This window comes from Scyliorhinus torazame, chromosome 27, assembly GCF_047496885.1.
Source record: "Scyliorhinus torazame isolate Kashiwa2021f chromosome 27, sScyTor2.1, whole genome shotgun sequence".
NCBI lineage: Eukaryota > Metazoa > Chordata > Chondrichthyes > Carcharhiniformes > Scyliorhinidae > Scyliorhinus > Scyliorhinus torazame.
Genome location: NC_092733.1, coordinates 37,152,562 through 37,174,690, shown reverse-complemented (window position 1 = coordinate 37,174,690; position 22,129 = coordinate 37,152,562). Strand labels below are relative to the sequence as shown.

The window sequence follows — 22,129 nt, the reverse complement described above, 5'->3', positions numbered from 1 at the left end:
TTCTGGAATGGCATCTGGAAAAATAGTAGACACATCCATTATAGTCAAAAGATATTGATTCCCACTTTTTGTTTTAGGAAGCAGTCCTACGCAATAAGTTAGGACCCTTGGAAAAGGTTCCTCAAATGCTGGAATGGGTATTAAGGACACTGGTTTTATCACTTGACATGTGTGACATGATTGACAAAATGTTACTACATCTTTATGTAGTCCAGGCCAATAAAAATGTTTTTGTATTTTAGCTTGAATTTTCCTTACTCCCAAATGACCTCCCACTGGTATCTCATGTGCAACTCTCAACACCTCCTTTCTACACCCTACCGGCAATACTACTTGATGAACTTCTGCCCACTTTTCATCCGCCTGCATATGTACAGGTCTCCATTTTCTCATCAAAACATCACTTTTACGATAATAACACTCTGGTGTACACTCAGATTCCTCTTCCGTATATGCTTTCTGATACATCCATTTTATTTCTACATCTTTCTGTTGTAACTCCACCAATTTTTTGAACTAAAAATATCTGCCTCATCCTCCACCTGTTCTTGTTCTTCTTCAATCACCTGATCAAAAATAGTTTCTGATAATTGCACTTCAACTTCATCTTCACTCTTTGATTTCTCCTCTTGTCATAACCTGTGACTTTGTGACCTTGTTGCTACACAATCCAGAAAAATCCCAGGATATTTGTCCTTCAACACTTCAGTTGTCTGATTTTCCACTGGCTTATCAACCACAGTAGGCACCACTCCCACCTGCGATTCAGCTATATATTTACCCAAGATAAACTGTATTCCTGGCAAGTTAGTTTCTCTATTACTCCTACTACCACTTCACCACTCTTCACTGGACTTTCCAACCTTACCTTATATAATGCACACTACTCTTCTCACCCTGAATTCCACATATTACCACCTTTTGTGGCAATATTCTTCCCAAAATACATAACTCCTCATCTGTTACCATTAAAGATTGACTAGCTCCCGTATCTCTTAAAATTGTGACTTCTTTACCTGCTCCTCCTGATACACATGAGTAAACTTTACCCACACAAGTAAATTCTTTAAAGACATCTGGCACCTTCTTATCAATCACCTCTTGATCAGGCTGTACAATCTTTTGCACCGCCTTCGCTTCACTTGGGCTTTCCTTTACCACTTCAACAAACCCCAATATCTTAACCTCTTTTACCACATCAGCCTTCCCAGTGCTTTTCTTCAACCACCAACACTGTGACTTTACATGGCCTAGTTTATTACAGTGAAAACATTTGAAACTTTTCATGTCTTTTCCACCCTCCTGGATTTCTTTTTTAATCTGAGGTACACTCACCTTATTATCTCCCATCAGATCACCTTTACCTTTACCACTTGAGTATTTCTCATGTCCCCAGTTTCTATCCCTCACAGGCTGAAACTGATGCGGCGAAAGCGGGAGGACGGAGACTACTGGATGAGGCCCAGTAATGATATGTTAATGCATGCCAATGTACATTTTGCATGCTGGTACGGGGAATGGAACACGTTCACATCGCCATTGAGGAACGGGAGCCTGGCGCAGATCTCGATTTTCTGCTGACGCCCAATTCTCCGCCTGATCGCACATCGTGATTCTGGCGTAACTGTTCTCCCGTCGGAAGAGAACTTACATTCCCCCTGGGAGAGCAAACATAGAAGCAATTCCATATCCCTTGCCATGCAAGTTTATGCATGGTGAGGAATACTGGGATCAGGGAATATCTCTCTTGGGCCACCAGTTTGAACAGGCGGCACTATAGCGAGGTCCTGCGTTTGACCACCCCTTCCTCCACCTGCACCGCAAAGCAGCACCCCCCCCATGCCCTGATTTCCTGAGTACACCCCAAGTATGGGAGTGACTCAACCCACCCCATGACCCCCCTTCCAGGGACTCCCTTCCTAGTTGAAGGAATCCCCACCCACCCCCAGAAAAGACACTCCTGTTTAGAAGCTAGAGAGCAGTCCCGAAAAAGATTATAGCTGTTACACTTCCCTGGAGGCTACATGTGCCCATTCCACAAATGACCTGTGTTTCAACCCCGCAGATCCATTAGCATAAAGCCATTCATTCCTTTCTAGTAGTGGGCTGTGATTGACAGCTTCAACAAACCAGTTGCAGCCGAGATTCATTCATCTCCCTTCATGGATGAGTGACTGTCAGTGGGGGAACCCCAATTTTTACAAACATCAGCCACATCAAAAAGCGGTAAGTGCATTGCAATCACTTGCTGGAGTGATTGGAATGCACTGCTCTTTGATGTGGTTAATGTCTGTGACCAGCAGCATTACCACATATTCAAAGTAAGTCTGGAGGAAAGGTGATAATGAGAAACTGTTTATTTTGGAAAAGCAATGCCACATGATCCGGAGTGTCGTTTCCCTTTCAGTTACAAGACTGTCCGAAGAGATGAGAAGCTTACTCGCTGAACATAAGTCTCAAATTTCAAAGCTGGAGGAGAGTAAGTTTAATTACCATCAGAAATTAATTGTCAGAATGGTGACACCGTGATAATACTGTAGAACTACCTATCACCGCTTTAAATACGAAATACAATTGTATCACCAATTTCACTTCTTTTTCTGTCGCTGGAGTTATGGATCTAACTCGCAAGCTGGGTGTAGCACCATTGATCACACACGAGGCGAGACGTAAAGAATTTCAATCGAGGCTTTATTGAGCAGACTTGTTCAGACTCGTTCCCCAGCAGCTCAGTCACAGAATGCAGCTGCGGGGATTAAACCCAGGTTCTTATACCCCGCCTATCTGGGTGGAGCCCAGTCGGCGGCAGATCCAATCGGGATCCAGCATCTGTCCTCCAATGGCTCCTCGGCATTCCTGGTGTACCGTATTACCCTTAATACATACCACCACATTCTCCCCTTGTTAAAAAAGAACCCGGCGGGGTGGTGGGTGGTGGGTGGTAGGGGTTTACAGGGTCGGTACCTTAACCATTGAACTATATACAATCATGCCGCTTTTACTGGGCCACCGAATTATTCACATTTTACCCGATTTGCAGCGTTAACTATTTACAACAATGCCGCTTTACTGGGCCACTGAATTATATACATCTTAAGTCGATTCGATGAGTCGAGATGGTGCTCTGGTCGCCCTTTCCGATCGTCTCAGCCCGGGTGGTGGTGGTGGTGCTGGCTCGGGTCCGGTCGACTCTGGGAGCATCACGCTGTCCCCCTCTGTTTCCTTACCCCTGGATGGGCCTGGGAGGAGAACTGATCCCCCCGGGAAGTGGGTGGCTGTGGGGTGCACCGGCGGGAGTGAGGGGGAGGTGATTTGTGTTTGGGGGGGGCGGGGGGGGAGCTCCGGCGGGCGCCAGGTCCCGCAGAGAGACCGTGTCCTGTCGGCCGTCTGGGTACGCCACGTAGGCGTACTGCGGGTTGGCGTGGAGTAGATGTACCTTTTCCACCAGTGGGTCTGATTTGTGCGCCCGCACATGTTTCCGGAGCAGGATGGGTCCCGGGGCTGCCAGCCAGGTCGGAAGTGACGTTCCAGAAGCGGACCTCCTAGAGAAGACAAGGAGGAACTCGTGAGGCATTTGGTTAGTGGTGGTACACAGCAGGGACCGGATAGAGTGAAGGGCATCCGGGAGGACTTCCTGCCAGCGGGAAGTTGGGAGACTCCTAGACCGTAGGGCCAGTAGGACGGTCTTCCAGGCCGTTCCGTTCTCCCTCTCTACCTGCCCATTCCCCCGGGGATTGTAGCTGGTCATCCTGCTCGAGGCTATGCCCTTGCTGAGCAGGAATTGACGCAGCTCGTCACTCATGAAGGAGGACCCCCTGTCGCTATGGATGTAGGCGGGGAAACCGAACAGGGTAAAGATGGTGCCAAGGGCTTTAATGACCGTGGCCGCGGTCATGTCGGGGCAGGGGATGGCGAAGGGGAAGCGGGAGTATTCGTTAACGACGTTAAGAAAGTACGTGTTGCGATCGGTGGAGGGGAGGGGGCCTTTGAAGTCCAAACTGAGGCGATCAAAGGGACGGGAAGCCTTTATCAGGTGCGCTCTATCTGGCCTGAAAAAATGCGGTTTGCATTCTGCGCAGATTTGGCAGTTCCTGGTGACTGTTCAGATGTCCTCGACGGAGTAAGGGAGGTTGCGGGCCTTAAGGAAGTGGTAGAAACGAGTGACCCCCGGGTGGCAGAGGTCCTCGTGGAGGGCTTGGAGACGGTCCACTTGTGCGTTGGCACAAGTGCCGCGGGATAGGTCATCGGACGGCTCGTTCAGCTTTCCGGGACGGTACAAGATCTCATAATTGTAGATGGAGAGTTCGATCCTCCACCGCAGGATCTTGTCGTTCTTTATCTTGCCCCGCTGTGCATTATCGAACATGAAGGCTACCGACCGTTGGTCAGTGAGGAGAGTGAATCTCCTACCGGCCAGGTAATGCCTCCAATGTCGCACAGCTTCCACTATGGCTTGGGCCTACTTTTCTACTGAGGAGTGGCGAATTTCTGAAGCGTGTAGGATCCGGGAGAAAAAGGCCACAGTCTGCCTGCTTGGTTAAGCGTGGCCGCCAGAGCTACGTCGGACGCGTCGCTCTCGACTTGGAAGGGGAGGGACTCGTCGATGGCGCGCATCGTGGCCTTTGCGATATCCGTTTTGATGCGGCTGAAGGCCTGGCGGGCCTCTGTTGACAGGGGAAAAGTAGTGGACTGGATTAGTGGGCGAGCCTTGTCTGCGTACTGGGGGACCCACTGGGCATAATAAGAAAAGAAGCCCAGGCAACGTTTCAGGGCTTTGGCACAGTGGGGGAGAGGGAACTCCATGAGGGGGCACATGCGTTCGGGGTCGGGGCCTATCACTCCATTACGCACTACGTAGCCAAGGATGGCTAGACGGTCGGTGCTAAACACGCATTTTTCCTCGTTGTAGGTGAGGTTGAGGGCGTTAGCGGTCTGGAGGAATTTGCGGAGGTTGGCGTCGTGGTCCTGCTGGTCGTAGCCGCAGATGGTGACGTTGTCGAGGTACGGGAACGTGGCCCGTAAACCGTGCTGGTCGACCATTCGGTCCATCTCCCATTGGAATACCGAGACTCCGTTTGTGACACCGAATGGAACCCTTAAGAAGTGGTATAGCCGCCCGTCTGCTTCGAAGGCAGTGTACTTGCGGTCACCGGGGCGAATGGGGAGCTGGTGGTAGGCGGACTTAAGGTCCACGGTGGAGAAGACCTTGTACTGTGCAATCCGATTGACCATGTCGGATATGCGGGGAAGAGGGTACGCATCTAGCTGCGTGTACCTGTTGATGGTCTGACTGTTGTCTACGACCATCCTTTGCTTCTCCCCTGTCTTCACTACTACCACCTGGTCTCTCCAGGGATTATTGCCGGCCTGGATTATGCCTTCCTGCAGCAGCCGCTGGACTTCAGACCTGATAAACGTCCGGTCCTGGGTGCTGTACCGTCTGCTCCTAGTGGCGGCGGGTTTGCAATCCGGGGTGAGGTTCGCAAACAAGGAGGGCGGTTCGACCTTGAGTGTTGCGAGGCCGCAGATAGTCAGTGGGGGTATATGGCCGCCAAATTTGAATGTTAAGCTCTGGAGGTTGCATTGGAAGTCCAACCCCAGGAGGGTGGGAGCGCAGAGGTGGGGAAGGACGTACAGCCGGTAATTTTTGAACTCTCTCCCCTGCACCGTTAGGTTTGCGATGCAGAACCCTTTGATTTCAACGGAGTGGGACCCCGCCGCCAGGAAAGTTTTTTGAGTGCTTGGCCGAATTACAAGGGAACAGCATCTTACCGTGTCCGGGTGAATAAAACTCTCCGTGCTCCCCGAGTCGATCAAACACGGCGTTTCGTGCCCATTCACCAGCACCTTTGTCGTTGTCGTCTGGAGCGTCCGGGGCCGCGACTGGTCGAGGGTCACCGATGCCAAACGTGGTTGGTGTATCAGATCGTTGTCTTCAGGCAGTGTGGAGCCGTCCACACTGGGGTCCTTGCCTGTCAGCCAAGATGGCGGCGTCCATGGATCGCACGTGGTCGGGGGTGGACAAAATGGCCGCTCCCATGAGTCGCACGCGGCCGGGGGTGGACAAAATGGCCGCTCCCATGGATCGCACGCGGCCCGTGGGAAGGAAGATGGCGGCGCCCATCCCCCCCTCGTGGTGTCCGGGGTCCAAAATAGCCTTTCTTACGCACCTCCGCATCCTTGCGCAGTCTTGCAGCTACAGGCCCACCTCCGACTCCATGATACGCGACCAGATCGTTTTCGGTGTTCCGGCAGACCCCCTGCGTCAGCAGCTCCTCAAAGTAAAGCAACTCACCTTAGCGACTGCCATCGAGACCTGTGTCTTACATGAAAATGCCACGAGTCGGTATTCCCACATACAAGTGGCTGAAACGGCGCGGCAAGGTCCCCACGAGGCGGAACGGGTCCGAGTGATTGAGCACCTCCAGGGCCTCAGCCTGGATGAGGGCGGCCATTTCGCGCGCTTTTCACGGACTCCCGCGCTTGTGCGCACCAAACGAGGGGACAGCGGCGTGGACAAACGTAATGCGCAGGCGTGAACCGCGCACGACGTGCGGCAACTGTGGCTCCGCCCATTTAAAGCGGCAATGCCCCGCAAAATCTCGACAATGTCTACGATGTGGAAGACTTGGCCACTATGCTGCCTGCTGTCGAGCAGCTCAGCCTTCCAATTCATATCGCTTCAGCCAGCCTCGCAGGAATGTCCGGGCAATTCAACCCACGGTCACCGAGTCCGATTCCGACCTCCCACACAGCAGTGACACCGAGGACCCGAAGGCGCCTTTTCGAGTCGGTGTCGTAACGAAAAACAGGCTGTCCCTGAAGCAAAGACACCAGCCGCTGTCGGTATACAGCATCGATCCAGACGATGAGTGGTGTGCCACCCTGACGGTCAACCGGTCCCAAATACGATTCCGCCTGGACACTGGTGCCTCCGCCAATCTCATGGCGTGGTCTGACTTCCAAAGCCTTTGTGTCAAACCAGTCATTCTTCCATTGGCCTGCCAGCTATTGGACTACAATGGGTAGTTCTGCTAATGGCTTGTGCCAACTTGAAGTGACACACAAGTCACGGAAAGCCATCCTTCCTTTTGAGATCATGGGCTCCTCGAAGGACTCCTTGCTTGGCGCACAGGCATGCAAACTGTTGAACCTCGTTCAAAGAGTTCACTCTCTCTCTCCTGATGACACGCCTGCCTTCCAGGACGCTGACTTCAGGGCGCAACTTGACGCCATCATCGACCAGCACCGCGACATCTTCGAAGGCATGGGCACGCTACCATATACTTACAAGATCCTACTCAAACACCTCGCAGAGTCCCAGCATCCCTCAAGGACCGCCTCAAACAGCAGGTGCAGGACCTCCAAGACCAAGGAGTGATCTCCAGAGTTACGGAACCAACCGACTGGGTCAGTTCCATGGTGTGCGTAAAAAAGCCTTCCGGCAAGCTGAGAATTTGCATTGATCCAAAGGATCTGAATCGCAATATCATGAGGGAGCATTATCCGATTCCCAAGCACGAAGAGATCACATGCGAGATGGCTCGCGCTAAGCTCTTCACCAAACTTGACGCCCCGAAAGGATTCTGGCAAATACAGCTCGACAAATCCAGCAGGAAACTGTGTACATTTAACACCCCTTTGGCAGATATTGTTACAGCAGGATGCCATTTGGGATCATATCAGCTTCAGAAGTGTTTCACAGGATCATAGAACAAATGATGGAAGGCATTGAAGGTGTTCGCGATTATGTCGACGACATAATCATTTGATCCATGCAGGAGCATGTCAGTCGCCTCCAGCGCGTGTTCAAACGCATGCGGGAGCAGGGCCTATGCCTCAACAGAGCCAAATGCTCCTTTGGCCAGACGGAACTCAAGTTCCTAGGGGACCACATCTCCCAGTTGGGTGTGCGGCCGGATGCGGACAAGGTAGCTGCTATCACAGCCATGAAAACGCTAGAGGACAAGAAGGCGGTCCTCCGATTTCTGGGCATGGTCAACTTCTTAGGGAAGTTCATTCCTAACCTCACCTCTCATACCACGGCTCTCAGGAACCTGGTCAGGAAGATAACAGACTTCCAATGGCTTCCTGCCCACGAGCGGGAATGGAGAGAACTCAAAACCAAACTCACCACGGCCCCGATCTTAGCTTTTTTTGATCCGGCGAAAGAGACAAAGATTTCGACTGATGCCAGCCAATCCGGCATTGGGGCAGTGCTCCTGCAACGCATGAGGCCTCATCATGGGCCCCCGTTGCATGTGCGTCATGCTCCATGAACCCCACGGAACAGCGCCACGCGCAGATAGAAAAGGAGTGGCTGGGCCTTCTGACCGCTGTCGTCAAGTTTCACGATTATGTGTACGGCCTTCCCCAATTCACCGTCGAGACCGACCATCGCCCGCTGGTCAATATAATACAGAAAGACTTGAACGACATGACGCCTCACCTCCAGCGCATTCTGCTCAAGCTCCGGCGATACGACTTCCATCTGGTGTACACCCCGGACAAAGACCTGATCATAGCCGACGCTCTGTCCAGGGCAGTCAACACTCCGTGTGACCCAGCGTGGATCCATCTGCCAGGTTGATGCCCATGTGGCCTTCGTGGCCTCCAATCTACCTTCCACGGATGAACACCTCGTCCAAATTCGCCGCGAGACTGCGGCTGACCCTTTGCTACAGCGTGTCATGCTCCACCTAACAGACGGGTGGCATAAGGGCCAATGCCCTCAGTTCTACAACATCAGAGACGATCTGGCGGTAGTCGATGGTGTCCTCCTGAAGCTGGACCGCATTGTTATCCCGCACAGCATGCGCCAGCTCATCTTGGAACAGCTACACGAGGGCCATCTTGGCGTGGAGAAGTGCCGCCAACGGGCCCGAGAGGCAGTGTACTGGCCCGGCATCAATGATGACAATCGCCAACACAGTGCTCAACTGCCCCACTTGTCAGCGCTTCCAGCCGGCCCAACCACGTGAGACCTTACAGCCCCATGTGTTGGTCACATCCCCTTGGTCCAAGGTCGGCATCGACCTGTTCCACGCGCTGGGCAGGGACTATGTTCTGATTGTAGACTATATTTCAAACTAACCGGAGGTGGGACGTTTACACAACATCACATCGTCTGCAGTCATCCGTGCCTGCAAGGACATCTTTGCTCGACACGGCATCCCACTCACTGTGATGTCGGACAATGGCCCCGGCTTCGCAAGCCAGGGATGGTCCAACTTTGTAGGAGGTACAACTTTGTGCATGTGACATCCAGTCCCCTGTACCCCCAATCCAATGGCAAAGCGGAGAAGGGCGTCCGCATAGTCAAATGGCTCCTCTGCAAGGCTGCCGATGCTGGGTCCGATTTCTACCTCGCCTTGCTGGCCTATCGCTCCGCCCCACTGTCCACTGGCCTGTCGCCAGCCCAGCTGCTCATGGGTCGCACCCTGAGGATGACGGTGCCGTCTATTCATGTCCCAGACCTCGACCACGTTCCGGTCCTTCAACGAATGCAGCTGACTCGTGCACAACACAAGGCGGCTCATGACTCCCGTGCAGCTGATCTCCCTGCTCTGGCTCCAGATGACAACGTCCGCGTCCATCTTCCAGATGGTGGCTGGCCTGCAACCGCTGTGGTTCTTCGGCAGGTGGCTTCCGCTCGTTTCAGGTTCGTCAACCGGATGGCTCCATTCTGCGCCGCAATCGACGTGCCCTTCGTCTCGTTCCGCGCTCGCTACGTGATCCTCCGCCACTGCCACGCCCTCCTGTTGACCCTGACCTGGACTATGCAGAGATTCTGGTCACTCTGCATCCTCCTCACTCTGACGCAGTCCAGCCCGCTCCTCAGCCGGCGGCTCCCAACCCACCCTTGCGGCGGTCAACCAGAATTCGTCACCCACCTCAGAGACTTAATTTGTGAACTTTGTGGACATATGGACTTTCTGATTTGTTCTGTTCTTCCGTTTAATCGTTCAAGTGGTTTGTATATCGTGTTCATCTCGTTATTTGTGTGACACACTGTTTTTCTGCACCAGGCACCTTCCCATGTAAATAGCTTAGTTTTTATGTACATAGTCCTGTAAATATTCCGCACACACGTAGTCAGGAACATTCACCACACACTATTTATTGCCACGCAGGTACATTTTTTATAAAAGGGGTGTGGTATTACCAGGTATTACGGTACCTGAGAGGTGGATGACCATTGGTTAGACCAAGGAGTCTACCATTGGCTGATGTACATAGCTCCGGCCTGAGAGGCGGAGTATAAGAAGGCTGCCATCCCAGCAGCCTTCACTTTCTGTATCGAAGCTGCTGGGGAAGAGTTCTAGCTGATTAAAGCCTTCAGTTATGAATCACTTCGTCTTGAGAGTAATTGATTGCGCATCAATTTAATCTGCTACAACTTCAGTTGGAAGGATGGATCTCCGCATCAAGCCGGCGTGCCTTCGGTTCAGCTCCCACACGGACAACTCTGCTGTTATTTTCAAACATTGGCTGGCGTGCTTTAAGGGCTACCTCGACACGGCCACCGACACCCCCATGGAAGGACAAAAGATGCATCTCCTACGCTCACGGGTCAGCCCTGGGATCTACCCTCTTATCGAGGAGGCGGAGAATTATGCTGCCGCGATCGAGCTGCTCGAAGGACATTATATCCGCCCTGTGAACCAGGTCTACGCTCGTTACCTGCTGGCGACTAGGAGGCAAAGCCCCAAGGAAACGTTGGAAGACTTCTACCGGGCGCTGCTGGTGCTGGGCCGAAACGGTGGCTGCCCGTCAGTTTCGGGGAGCGAGCACACGGAACTTTTGATCAAGGATGCCTTCGTGGCAGGTATGACCTCCCACGATATCCACCGAAGGCTCCTAGAAATGGACACTCTGGGACTTACAGAGGCACGGGCCCTGGCAGGGTCCATAGACGTTGCCCATAAAAACGCGCTGTCCTTTGCACCCGATCGCGCGGCGGCCTCCTGGGCTGCGTGGCACCCCGTAGCGGCAGCCCCTCAGACCTTTCCCCTGACCCCGCAAGCCTGCACTGTGAGTCGGCCCGCTATCGCCGTCGGACACCGCTGTTTCTTCTGCGGGCAGGCGAATCATCCCCGCCCGCGCTGCCCGGCCCGCACCGCCACCTGCAAAGGGTGCGGCAAGAAGGGCCGCTATGTGTGGGTCTGCCAGGCCCGCGCCGTGGCCGCGGTCTCCAGCGACTATCGGCAACCCCCCTTTCAGGCCCCAACCGCCCAGCGCTCACCGCCACCCTCCTATCCTAAGGCCACGTGCGACCCGCGGGCACGGCCATTTTGCCCCCCGGACACCACGCTGGACGAGTGGGCGCCGCCATTTTGTCCCTCGCCGCCGCCATCTTCTTCATTCCCGGACACCATGTGCGACCCATGGGTGACACCATTTTGGATGGGGCCCCAGGCCCCCAGCACAGCCGGCTACACGCTGCCCGACCAGAACTCTCCTTTACTGCAGCTGGCCTCGGTGACTCTGGACTAGAGTTGGCCCCGGACGCTTGCAACAGCTACAACGACAATCTCCATCAACGGCCACGTGACGTCGTGCTTGATTGACTCTGGGAGCACGGAGAGCTTTGTTCACCCCGACACGGCAAGGCGCTGTTCTCTTGTCACCCATCCCGTAAATCAAAGGATCTCCCTGGCCTCCGGGTCACACTCGGTGGAGATAAAGGGGTTCTGCCTAGCGAACCTCACTGTCCAAGGCAGGGAATTCAACAATTTCCGCCTGTACGTCCTGCCGCACCTCTGCGCAGACACCCTCCTTGGACTGGATTTCCAGTGCCATTTGCAAAGCCTGACTTTTAAATCCGGCGGCCCTATACCCCCCCCTTACTGTCTGCGGCCTCGCGACCCTTAAGGTCGACCTACCTTCCCTGTTTGCGAACCTTACCCTGGATTGCAAAGCCGTCGCCACCAGGAGCAGACGGTACAGTGCCCAGGATCGGACCTTCATCAGGTCAGAGGTCCAAAGGCTGCTGAGGGAAGGGGTCATTGAAGCGAGCAACAGTCCCTGGAGAGCTCAAGTAGTGGTGGCAATACAAGGTTTTCTCCACGGTGGATCTCAAGTCTGCCTACCACCAGCTGCCCCTCCGTAATGGTGACCGCCAGTACACTGCCTTCGATGCAGATGGGCGGCTCTATCACTTTTTAAGGGTTCCCTTCGGTGTCACGAACGGGATCTCGGACTTCCAGAGAGAGATGGACCGAATGGTTGACCGGTACGGCTTACGCGCAACGTTCCCGTATCTGGATAACGTCACCATCTGCGGCCATGACCAGCAGGACCACGACACCAATCTCCGCAAATTTCTCCAAACCGCAAATATCCTTTACCTGACATACAATAAGGATAAATGCATGTTTAGCACCGACCGTCTAGCCATCCTAGGCTACATAGTGCGAAGTGGAGTCATAGGCCCCGACCCTGAACGCATGCGCCCCCCTCATGGGAGTTCCCCCTCCCTCACTGCCCCAAGGACCTAAAGCGCTGCCTCGGCTTCTTTAGCTATTATGCACAATGGGTCCCCAGTTACGCAGACAAAGCCCGACCCCTGATCCAGTCCACAACCTTCCCCTGTCGACGGAGGCCCGCCAGGCCTTCAGCCGCATCAAAGCAGACATTGCAAAAGCCACGATGTGCGGCATCGACTAGTCCCTCCCCTTCCAGGTCGAGAGCGACGCGTCCGACGTAGCTCTGGCGGCCACCCTCAACCAAGCGGGCAGGCCCGTGGCTTTCTTCTCCCGCACCCTCCACGCTTCCGAAATTCGCCACTCCTCGGTCGAAAAGGAGGCCCAGCCCATAGTGGAATCTGTGCGACACTGGAGGCATTATCTGGCCGGCAGAAGATTCACTCTCCTCACAGACCAACGGTCGGTTGCCTTCATGTTCGATAATGCACAGCGGGGCAAGATTAAGAACGACAAGATCTTGCGGTGGAGGATAGAACTCTCCACCTACAATTGCGAGATTTTGTACCGTCCGGGGAAGCTAAACGACCCTCCTGATGCCCTGTCCCGCGGCACGTGTGCCACCGCACAAGTGGACCGCCTCCGATCCCTCCACGAGGACCTCTGCCACCCGGGGGTCACTCGTTTTTTTCATTTTATCAAGACCCGCAACTTGCCCTACTCCATCGAGGAGGTCAGGACCGTCACCAGGGACTGCCAAATCTGTGCGGAGTGCAAACCGCACTTCTACCGGCCAGAGAGGGCGCACCTACTAAAGGCTTCCCGTCCCTTTGAACGCCTCAGCATGGATTTCAAAGGCCCCCTCCCCTCCACCGGCCGCAACACGTACTTCCTTAGCGTGATTGATGAGTACTCCCGGTTCCCATTCGCCATCCCCTGCTCAGACATGACCACAACCACCGTCATCAAGGCCCTCCAGGGTATTTTTACACTGTTCGGTTTCCCCGCGTACATTCACAGTGATAGGGGGGTCCTCCTTTATGAGCGACGAACTGCGTCAATTCCTGCTCAGCAAGGGCATCGCCTCGAGCAGGACGACAAGTTACAACTCCGCAAATCCTTCCTTGGCGTCAACGCTTAGTCTCAGGAAGGGAGAATTCCACCACCAATTACGAGACTCTGATTGGTGTTATAGGCCAGCGCTTAGAAACTCCGAAGTGTATTATGGAGTTCACCTGACCTACAACCTTTATGTTGAATTTGGCTATGATGAGCACAAGAGCCTTCACCTCAGGTGTGGTTCAACAGACTTCCTAGGCACTTAAATCAAAACAATGTTATTCTAAGAATATAGTTAACATATATTTATATAAACACAGCAAGAATTTTATCAATTACAAACATAAAGACACCGCATTCGCCACTGGAGACCACAGCGGCCGCCCGGGCCTGGCATACCGCCACAAAATGGCCCTTTTTACCGCATCCCTTGCAGGTGAATGCGCGGGCCGGACAGCGCTGCCGGGGGTGCTTGGCCTGCCCGCAAAAATAGCAGCGGGGCCCCCCGGGGTTGCCAGGCCGTCTTGCAGCGCAAGCTTGTGGGGGGATGGGAGATGTCTCAGGGTCAGCCGCGGGGGGGTTTCCACGCTGTCCAGGGCGCTGCCGCATGGTCGGGGACGTAAGCGTGGGCGTTTCGGGAGGCCACATCCAGGGAGCCGACGAGGGCCTGTGCCTCCTTGAGGCCTAGGGTGTCTTTCTCCAGCAATCGCTGGCAGATTTGGGAGGACAGCATACCTGCCACGAAAGCGTCCCGGATCAAAAGTTCTGTGTGGTCGCGCGCTGAAACTTGCGGGCAGCTGCAGTTTCTCCCCAACACCAGGAGTGCACGGTACACTTCTTCCAGTGATTCCCCAGGGATTTGTCGCCTCGTCGCTAGCAGATGTCGGGCATAGACCTGGTTTACCGGGCGAATATAATGTCCTTTCAGCATCTCCATTGCTGCATCGAAGTCGTCCGCGTCCTCGATGAGGGTGTAAATTTCTGGGCTCACCCTCGAGTGCAGGACTTGCAGTTTCGGTTCTCCCGTGGGTGCGTTTTCGGCCGTTCCGAGGTATCCTTTAAAACATGCCAGCCAGTGCTTGAAGGTTGCCGCTGACTTCGCCGCGTGGGGGCTGAGTTGCAGACACTCCGGCTTGATTCGGAGCTCCAGCCTTTTAAATCTAGCTTATTAAATTGATGCACAATCAATAACCTCAGAAACGAGATTGGAGACAATTGAAGGCTTTAATACGCTAGATGTTTCACCCAGCAGCGCAGGTACAGAAGGAAGCTGCTGGGGCAGCACGGGTTATTATACCCCACCTTGCAGGGCGGAGCTAACGTGCAAGCTTATCCAATGGGAACAAGTACATTCTCCACCAATGGTATTCCGGCATTACTAGGTACCGTAATCCTCCTAACACAGACTAACACATTGTGGCTGGGGGCGAGGGACACCAGAAGAGCCCGCTGCATCACCAGCAGGTCCTGCAGGACACAAGACAAGATGCATGATTGCCGGGGGAAGAGGGAGTGTGTTCGGGAGGGGGTTGTGTTGGGGAAGAGGGAGTAGGGGTGGTGGTGGTGTGGGGGTGATATTATGGTCTGGGGGTGAGGGTGATGGGGAGTGAGGATGGTGGGGGATCGATATACATACCATGGGGAACCGCAACTCAGCGGGGGCCTCACCCCCTCGCCCGATGCTGCCCTCCACCCCAGCGCCTGTCCTTTCCTCGGGCCTGCTGACCACGCCCAGTCTTTTCCCACTCCCGGCAGTTGTGGACGGCCCTCTCCTGGGGTGGGGAAACAAAACGCATTTTGTTAGACAGTTCGACACATGCAGCCCAGGAGACCAGTAGCTGGTGACTTCGGTGGCCAGGGCACCCGGTATGGGTCCCAGCATGTGGTGCAGGGTGGGCATTCTACTGCTCTCTGGGTTGGGAGGGTTGGGTAATGGGTGTGTGGAATGGGGGGTTGGTGCCAGGGGCACAGTGCTATCTACTCACCCTGGCCGCCCTGAGGAGGTCGTTCAGTTTCGTTTGGCACTGCGGGACGGTCCAGATGGTGCTGCTTACAGCCTCTGCCAGCTGCGCCCAGGCAAGGCGAATGGCGAGGGCTGAGAGCCCCCTTCCCAGGTACAGGGTCGTCCGCCTCTCGTCCACGGTGTCCAGGTTCTCAAGCTTGGCATTCGCAAAACAGGGTGCCCCTCTCCTTGCTGCTATGGGCCGGTTTAGCTCAGTGGGCTAGACAGCTGGTTTGTAATGCAGAACAAGGCCAGCAGCGCGGGTTCAATTCCCGTACCGGTTTACCCGAACAGGTATCGGACTAGGGGTGTTTCACAGTAACTTCGTACTTTGATGAGCATAGGAGCCTTCGCCTGAGGTGTGATTGAACAGACTTCCTAGGCACTTAAATCAAAACAATGTTATTCTAAGAATGTAGTTAACATATATATATATAAACACAGCAAGAATTGTTATCAATTACAAACATAAAGACACCACACACAGCTACAGTAATCTATGTATAACACTGAATGAATTCCCCCTTAACTGTTCCAATTCAATAACAAAATCCAATAAACCAAACCCCTATTAAAGAGTGTGGCCCAGAACACTGAATTCTCATTTGAATGGGACTGGTCCTTTCCCTAAGATTCTGATCCAGTCTCAACCAGCAGATTCAAACTCCTTCCGGAATGCAAACTATATCTTTTAAGTTACCAAAGAAATTAGCCACAACCAATGGGCTTTTTACTTCTGGAACAGCTTTTAAAATGAAAATAGAGAAAGACAGGGAACAAACACTTCTTTCTTCCTCTGCAGTTCAAAACAGTCCAAAATGAAACTGAAACAACCACAGCCCAGCTCCACCCACAAAATGACATCACTGAAGCCATGTGATAAGACAAAAACCTTTCTTAAAGGGACACGCATGACAATTGTGAGATCCTAAATTGTTTGTGTCACGGGGCACTTGATGGGCCGTAACTAGCAGTTTTAGAATGATGGTAAAACCTTGGTAACTAAGGGGATTTATGAGATACTCGGGTGTCCATGGCTCTAGCATTTGTTTAAATCTCTTCACAGATCCTCAGGTCCAGTGTCCTGACCAATGGAGGTGGTTCCAGCAAAACTGTTATTACTTTTCATCAGTGACGAAAGACTACACTGATGCCCAGAGATCCTGTACATCAATGCACGCAAATCTTGTCGTCATTAACAGTGCTGAGGAAAAGGTAGGAGATTATTATCATTTCAAACTCACTGACAGCTGATCGTTCAGCGATGATATAGAACCAGAGCGACAAAGGATATTCAGCCTTCACTCCTGTACTGATTCTAGCTCTTCAACTGGACCTAACAGACAAACAGCGGTAGACCATTCAGCCCATCGAGCCTGCTCTGCTATTTAATATAATCATAGCTGAGCAGACACGTCAATGGTTTTTACACCCACTATCCCCAGAACCCTTTATGTTATTGCCAATCAGAATCTATAAATCTCTGCTTCAAACATACTCAGTGACTGAGCTTCCACACCCTGCTCTGGGACGGAGAATTCCAAAGATTCACAAACTCCTGTGTAAAGAAATTTCTCCTCGGCTCGGTCCTAATTTTGGAATTTTGCCCCCTGGTTCTAGACTCCCCAACCGAGGTAAACTCTGACCTCCATCCACCCTGTCTATTCATTTCAGTATTTTGTAGATTTCAATGAGATGATCTCTCATTCTTCAAAACTTTAGGGAATACAGGCCCTGTTTTCCCAATCTTCTTCATAAGACAGTCCCGTCATCCCCGGAACCAGTCGAGTGAATCTTCGTCGCACTCACTCAACGGCAGTGATATCCTTCCTGAGGTAAGAGCACCAAAACTGCACACAGTGCAGTCTAACCAAGCTCTTGTACAAGTGAAGCAAGACCTCACTACACCTGGTCTCAAATCCTCTTGCAATAAAGGCTAACATTCCAAGAGCTTTCCTAATCGCTCATATATACTGCTAACTCCAGTCCTGCCAGACTACTGTATATTCTCAATCAAGTATTTACGTACATTAGGACCTTGCGATAATGTGATCCACAGACTCCATGGGTGGGATTACTGCCGGGAAAGCTGTGGTAGGGCTGCGCTGTCAGCGGGACCGGAGGTGAAGATCCCGCTGGCATGAACAGTCGGAAAATTGCGGCCCAGATCTTGAGAAATGCGACCACATTATAACAAAAGTCCTTTCAAAAGCACCAGGAAAGTAACCAGAATAATGCAGAGCTGCAGGAACAAATGAGTGCTCTCGGAGTACTTTCACAAAATAAATCCTGCTCTTTATCAGGGTGTGAATTTCCGCAAAGTTTCGTTTTTTTAAATACAGATCAAGCAGCGTTCTCGAAGTGGATCTCGTCAAAACAGTTCCCAGTGAAAAATTTCAAGCTACTTGATTCAGTCTTTGAGCATGATTCTCCAGCCTCGTTGCGCTCTCGCTCAAGCGTAACAAGGCCGGTGAATAGCGGGAGAGGCCAAAATCAAGATCCTGCGCCAGGCGCCAAGCAGTGGACGATGCCACCAACCCGCCCCCGCTCCCGCGGGCGAAATCGTGATCTCACCGTAGCATGCCGAGAAACCAATTATCACCACTTAAGCTCTATTTCCATACAATTACTGGGAGCCACCCCATATCCAACGGCCTCCCGTTATTCAGCCGCCTCCCCAGCGAGTGCTCACACTGTCACCAGTCAGTACTCCTTTTGAAGAACGTGAACCTGGCGGAAGGGCTTCTGTGGGAAGCCGAGGAGGTGAGTAACCATCTTTGCTCGCAGGCAAAGGGTCCGGGGGTGCTGGGCTTACCACCCCAGTGCTCAGCTGGGGGGGGGGGGGGGGCTGCCATGGGGGTGCGGGAGGGTGCGCTGGGGAGATGGACAAAGGGTCCAGGGGCCAGCCTGCATTGCAGAAGGAAGTGACAGAGCATCATCATGGTTTTGGAAAAAGGTGTTAATTGTGTTGTAGAAACCCCACCCCCAATGGTGCCCTCCGTGATCCTGAATGGGCTTTGCCCTCCTAGCTCCACCACTATGTCTTGGTGTGTCCCCAGGATGCACATCAGAGGTGGAGGCAGCCAGCTGCTTACCCCGCCCCGTGGCCTTCGATGTTCCAGGCAGCATCCTCTGGGGCCGGAGGGCACTGGCTCACTTGTCAGCCATGCCCTTCGGGCACTGAGGTTCACCTTGGGATAGAGGGGCAGCTGGTCCGAGCCCCGGCTGCCCCTGCATCATTTGGCTCTGACAGCCCTGGTGATTCCCCAGGTTTGCACCATGGTGTTGACGGCCTCGGTGATGCTCCTCAGTGACTGAGCCGTGCCCACCTCGGAGCGGGACATGTCCCACAGAGCCTCACCAAGGTTGGCCTGGTACTGGGTGACATCCCCCAGCAAGTTGGACATTCTGCCGAGACCCTTGGCCAAGGCTGTCACCAACTGCACGATGCCTTGGACACCTTCTCTCATGGTGCCAACGTCGTGCAAAGGCTCTGCACTGCGGTCGCCACCTTTGCATTGTTTGCCTTGGTGCCACTCATTGCCGGTGACATTTCCTGTGCCCCTAGTCTCTGGTACCCCTCCAAGTGGCTATGGATCTGCTGACGCTGACATCTCCCTTTGAATGCACAGGTTGGTCCCTATCGTCTCCATCAGCTCCTGGGTATCTCTGCACCTCAGGCTCAGCGTCAAGCTGGGACCCAGCTGGATCCTGGGATCCAGCAGACTGCCGACTGCTGTCTCCCTGGGGTTCCTGACACCACCTGATGTGCATCATCAGCAGTGCCGTGTGGTGCTCACCAGATTATGCCCCAGAAGCCTGACTACCAATATGTCCCACTGAGATGTGTGTACCTGCGCTGGTAGGGGGGTGGGGATGACTGCTGTGCACTCTCGGAGCTCTCCTCCGAAGATTTTCCTCGGAATTAGGAGAGGGTGCCGCCTGGGATGGTCCGGCGCTGTCGGCTGGAGGTCCTGCGGGAGAATGGACATGTGGTCAGCTGCAGGGATGGATCAGCCAGTAAGGCAATCACTACTCACCTTCGACAGGTGCCCCCAGGTGGAGCTCGGTGGTTCCTCACCTCTGCTTTTTCTCCAGCCTCCGCGCGGGTGACCGATCTGTCCTCGACCACACTGGTCAGCTCCAGGGCCTGCTCCTCAAAGGAGCGAGGATTCTTATGTTTGGCACCCTTCCACCAGTCTGGGGCCCTTCCCGACGATTATGGGAGAGCTTTCCCTGAGAAGACAAAGAGAAGGCATCGTTAGCCACACACGTGGTTCACCGTGGTGGGAGAGGGGGTGTGAAGGTGGGGTTGAGGGCGGGGTGGAGGGAGGGCTGGGCGTCGCATGGGGAGTTGAGGGGTGGATGCTCCCTTGGGGGGGGGGTGGGAGGCGATAGTGTCTAATCACTTGTGCTGCCCGGTGTCGGTCGTTGACCTTCTTCCTCCTGGTCATACTCCCCGAGCTCACAGCCATCGCCACCTCATCCCAGGCAGCAATGGCTGCCTTGTGGCTCACCCTCCAAGACCGTCGGGGGAACAGGGCATCCTTCCTGGCCTCCTCCATGTCCAGGGGCCTCCCCAGCTCAGCATCCCCGAATCTTGGGGCCAGTCTCCTGGGTGCCATTGTTGCGAGCTGGCTGGGCAGCTGCAGTTTCAAGTGCTGCTCGATCTATTTAACGGGGGGGGGGGGGGCGCTTGGCGAGCGTAATCCCAGCGAATCAGCTGGCGAGCCTTAATTCGCAGCGAGAAGCCCATGATGCCTCGTTAAGTGGACCAATTAACATTGAATTGCGTTGCCGGCCTCACTGGGCCGTGCGCCGGGAAGCTCGCGGCAATTCCCGCTCGCTACCGCACTCAGAAATGTTCCTGGAGAATTGCCTCCTTCATTTCTGTGCATTTTATAAATATTGGTAGGAAAGGCTTTAGTGGAATCCGTCCAGTACGTTCCCGGCAGTCTCATTTAGTCAAGTAATTCTTCAATTATCACGTAAGAATACAACATTTTTATAAAAGATTCGTATATATTATTCAGATACTGCTCAATTTAGATGATTTATGCCCCAGTAGCACAGCATGTGACTCATTGTCCCAGTAATGTAGCGCATTACTTAATTTTCAGCAATGTCATGGATGTTTCTTATAGCAATTGGTGGTGAGAAATGGAGCCAATCTTTAATGTAATTTTTGAAGTGATTTTTAACAGCTACAGATTACGAGGAAGCATCTCCTCGCTCAGAAACCCTAGTTTTCTTCAGCTGTGTTTGATGTGTTGGGTATGCCGGGTCTGCGGGGACTGCGTTTACTGCTGCAGTGAGAGAGACAGGCTTTCAACACTTGAAGAAACGCAACTCGATTTTATTGAACTCTTAACTATCATACATACTTTAACTGTGGGTTGACACTCTGCTGACTTGACTGGAGACCTGAGGCTAACCTGACCAGACTATCTTACTACCACATGGTGGATGTTCTAGTTGTTGCTCACAGGCTCTGACTGTCTCAGAGGCTGGATCCCGAGAGAGCGGGAAAACTAGTGCCCTCTGGCTTTATAGTGGTCGTGTCCTGTCTGGTGATTGGCTGCTGTGTTCTGTGTGTTCACTGGTCATCCTGTGTGTCAATCACTGCCTGTCTGTGCACCAGCATATACCTGTGTGTATATTATGACAGTGTCCATCTGTAGGGATTCTAACAAAATATTCATTAATGCCCACCACTTGCCTGCAATTGATACACAATTATCAGATGCCCTCTTTCTTTAAATAAAGTTGTTTTTATTTTTTTATTTTTTTTTTATAAATTAGAATACCCAATTATATTTTTCCAATTAAGGGGCAATTTAGCCTACCCTGCACATTTTGGGTTGTGGGGGGTGAGACTCGCGCAGACACGGGGAGAATGTGCAAACTTCACACGGAAAGTGACCCGGGGCTGGGATTGATCCCGGGTCCTCAGCGACGTGAGGGCAGCAGTGCTAAGCACTATGCCACCGAGCCGCCCAAGGTGTTTATATTTATCACTAAAATTTCCAAAATAAATTGGATCAAAAGCCTCCATAATTTGTACGAAACAGTATCTTGTGATACGTCCCTCTTCAAGGACCCGTGACATTTTTTTCATTTTTGAAATTATTTTACGGGATGTCACTGGCTTGGTCAGCATTTCTTTCCCATTTATACTTGACCTTGAGAAGGTAGTAATGAGATACCTTCTTGAATGGCTGCTGTCCACCTGATGTAGGTACTCCCACGGTGCTATTTGAGAGGGTATTTTTTTTCATCTCATGACAGTGAAGGACTGGAGACATTGTTCCCAGGATGGTACGTGGTTTGCAGATGATGGATTTGCTGCCCTTGGCCAATGTGGTAGAGATCACAGATTTGGAAGACGTTGTCAAAGGAAGCTGTGTGCCAGTTGTGGAGAAAGCTGATGTTTAAGATGGTGGATGAAGCCTCCTTTGTGCTGGATGGTGTCAGGCTCTTTGAGTGTCTTTGGAGCATCCAGGCGAGTGGATTCCCGACTTGTGCCTTGTAGATGGCGGACAGACTTTGGGAAGTCAGGAAGTGAATTGTTTACCACAGAATTCCCAGCCTTTCACTTAACCATGTTGTCCAGTTGTGGAGCCTTACCTGAAAGATATGGGGC

At 52.9% G+C, this 22,129-nt stretch overlaps 1 protein-coding gene across 1 annotated transcript in view; it reads left to right on the top strand.

The window, feature by feature from the left end:
* The window catches only part of LOC140403357 (CD209 antigen-like protein C), a 41,207-nt gene that overhangs the window by 6,504 nt on the left and 12,574 nt on the right, over positions 1–22,129 (top strand). The window contains exons 2-3 of the mRNA XM_072491264.1: positions 2,408–2,479; positions 16,553–16,701. Of these exons, the coding sequence (XP_072347365.1) occupies positions 2,408–2,479; positions 16,553–16,701 (221 nt within the window). The remainder of the gene's footprint in view (positions 1–2,407; positions 2,480–16,552; positions 16,702–22,129) is intronic.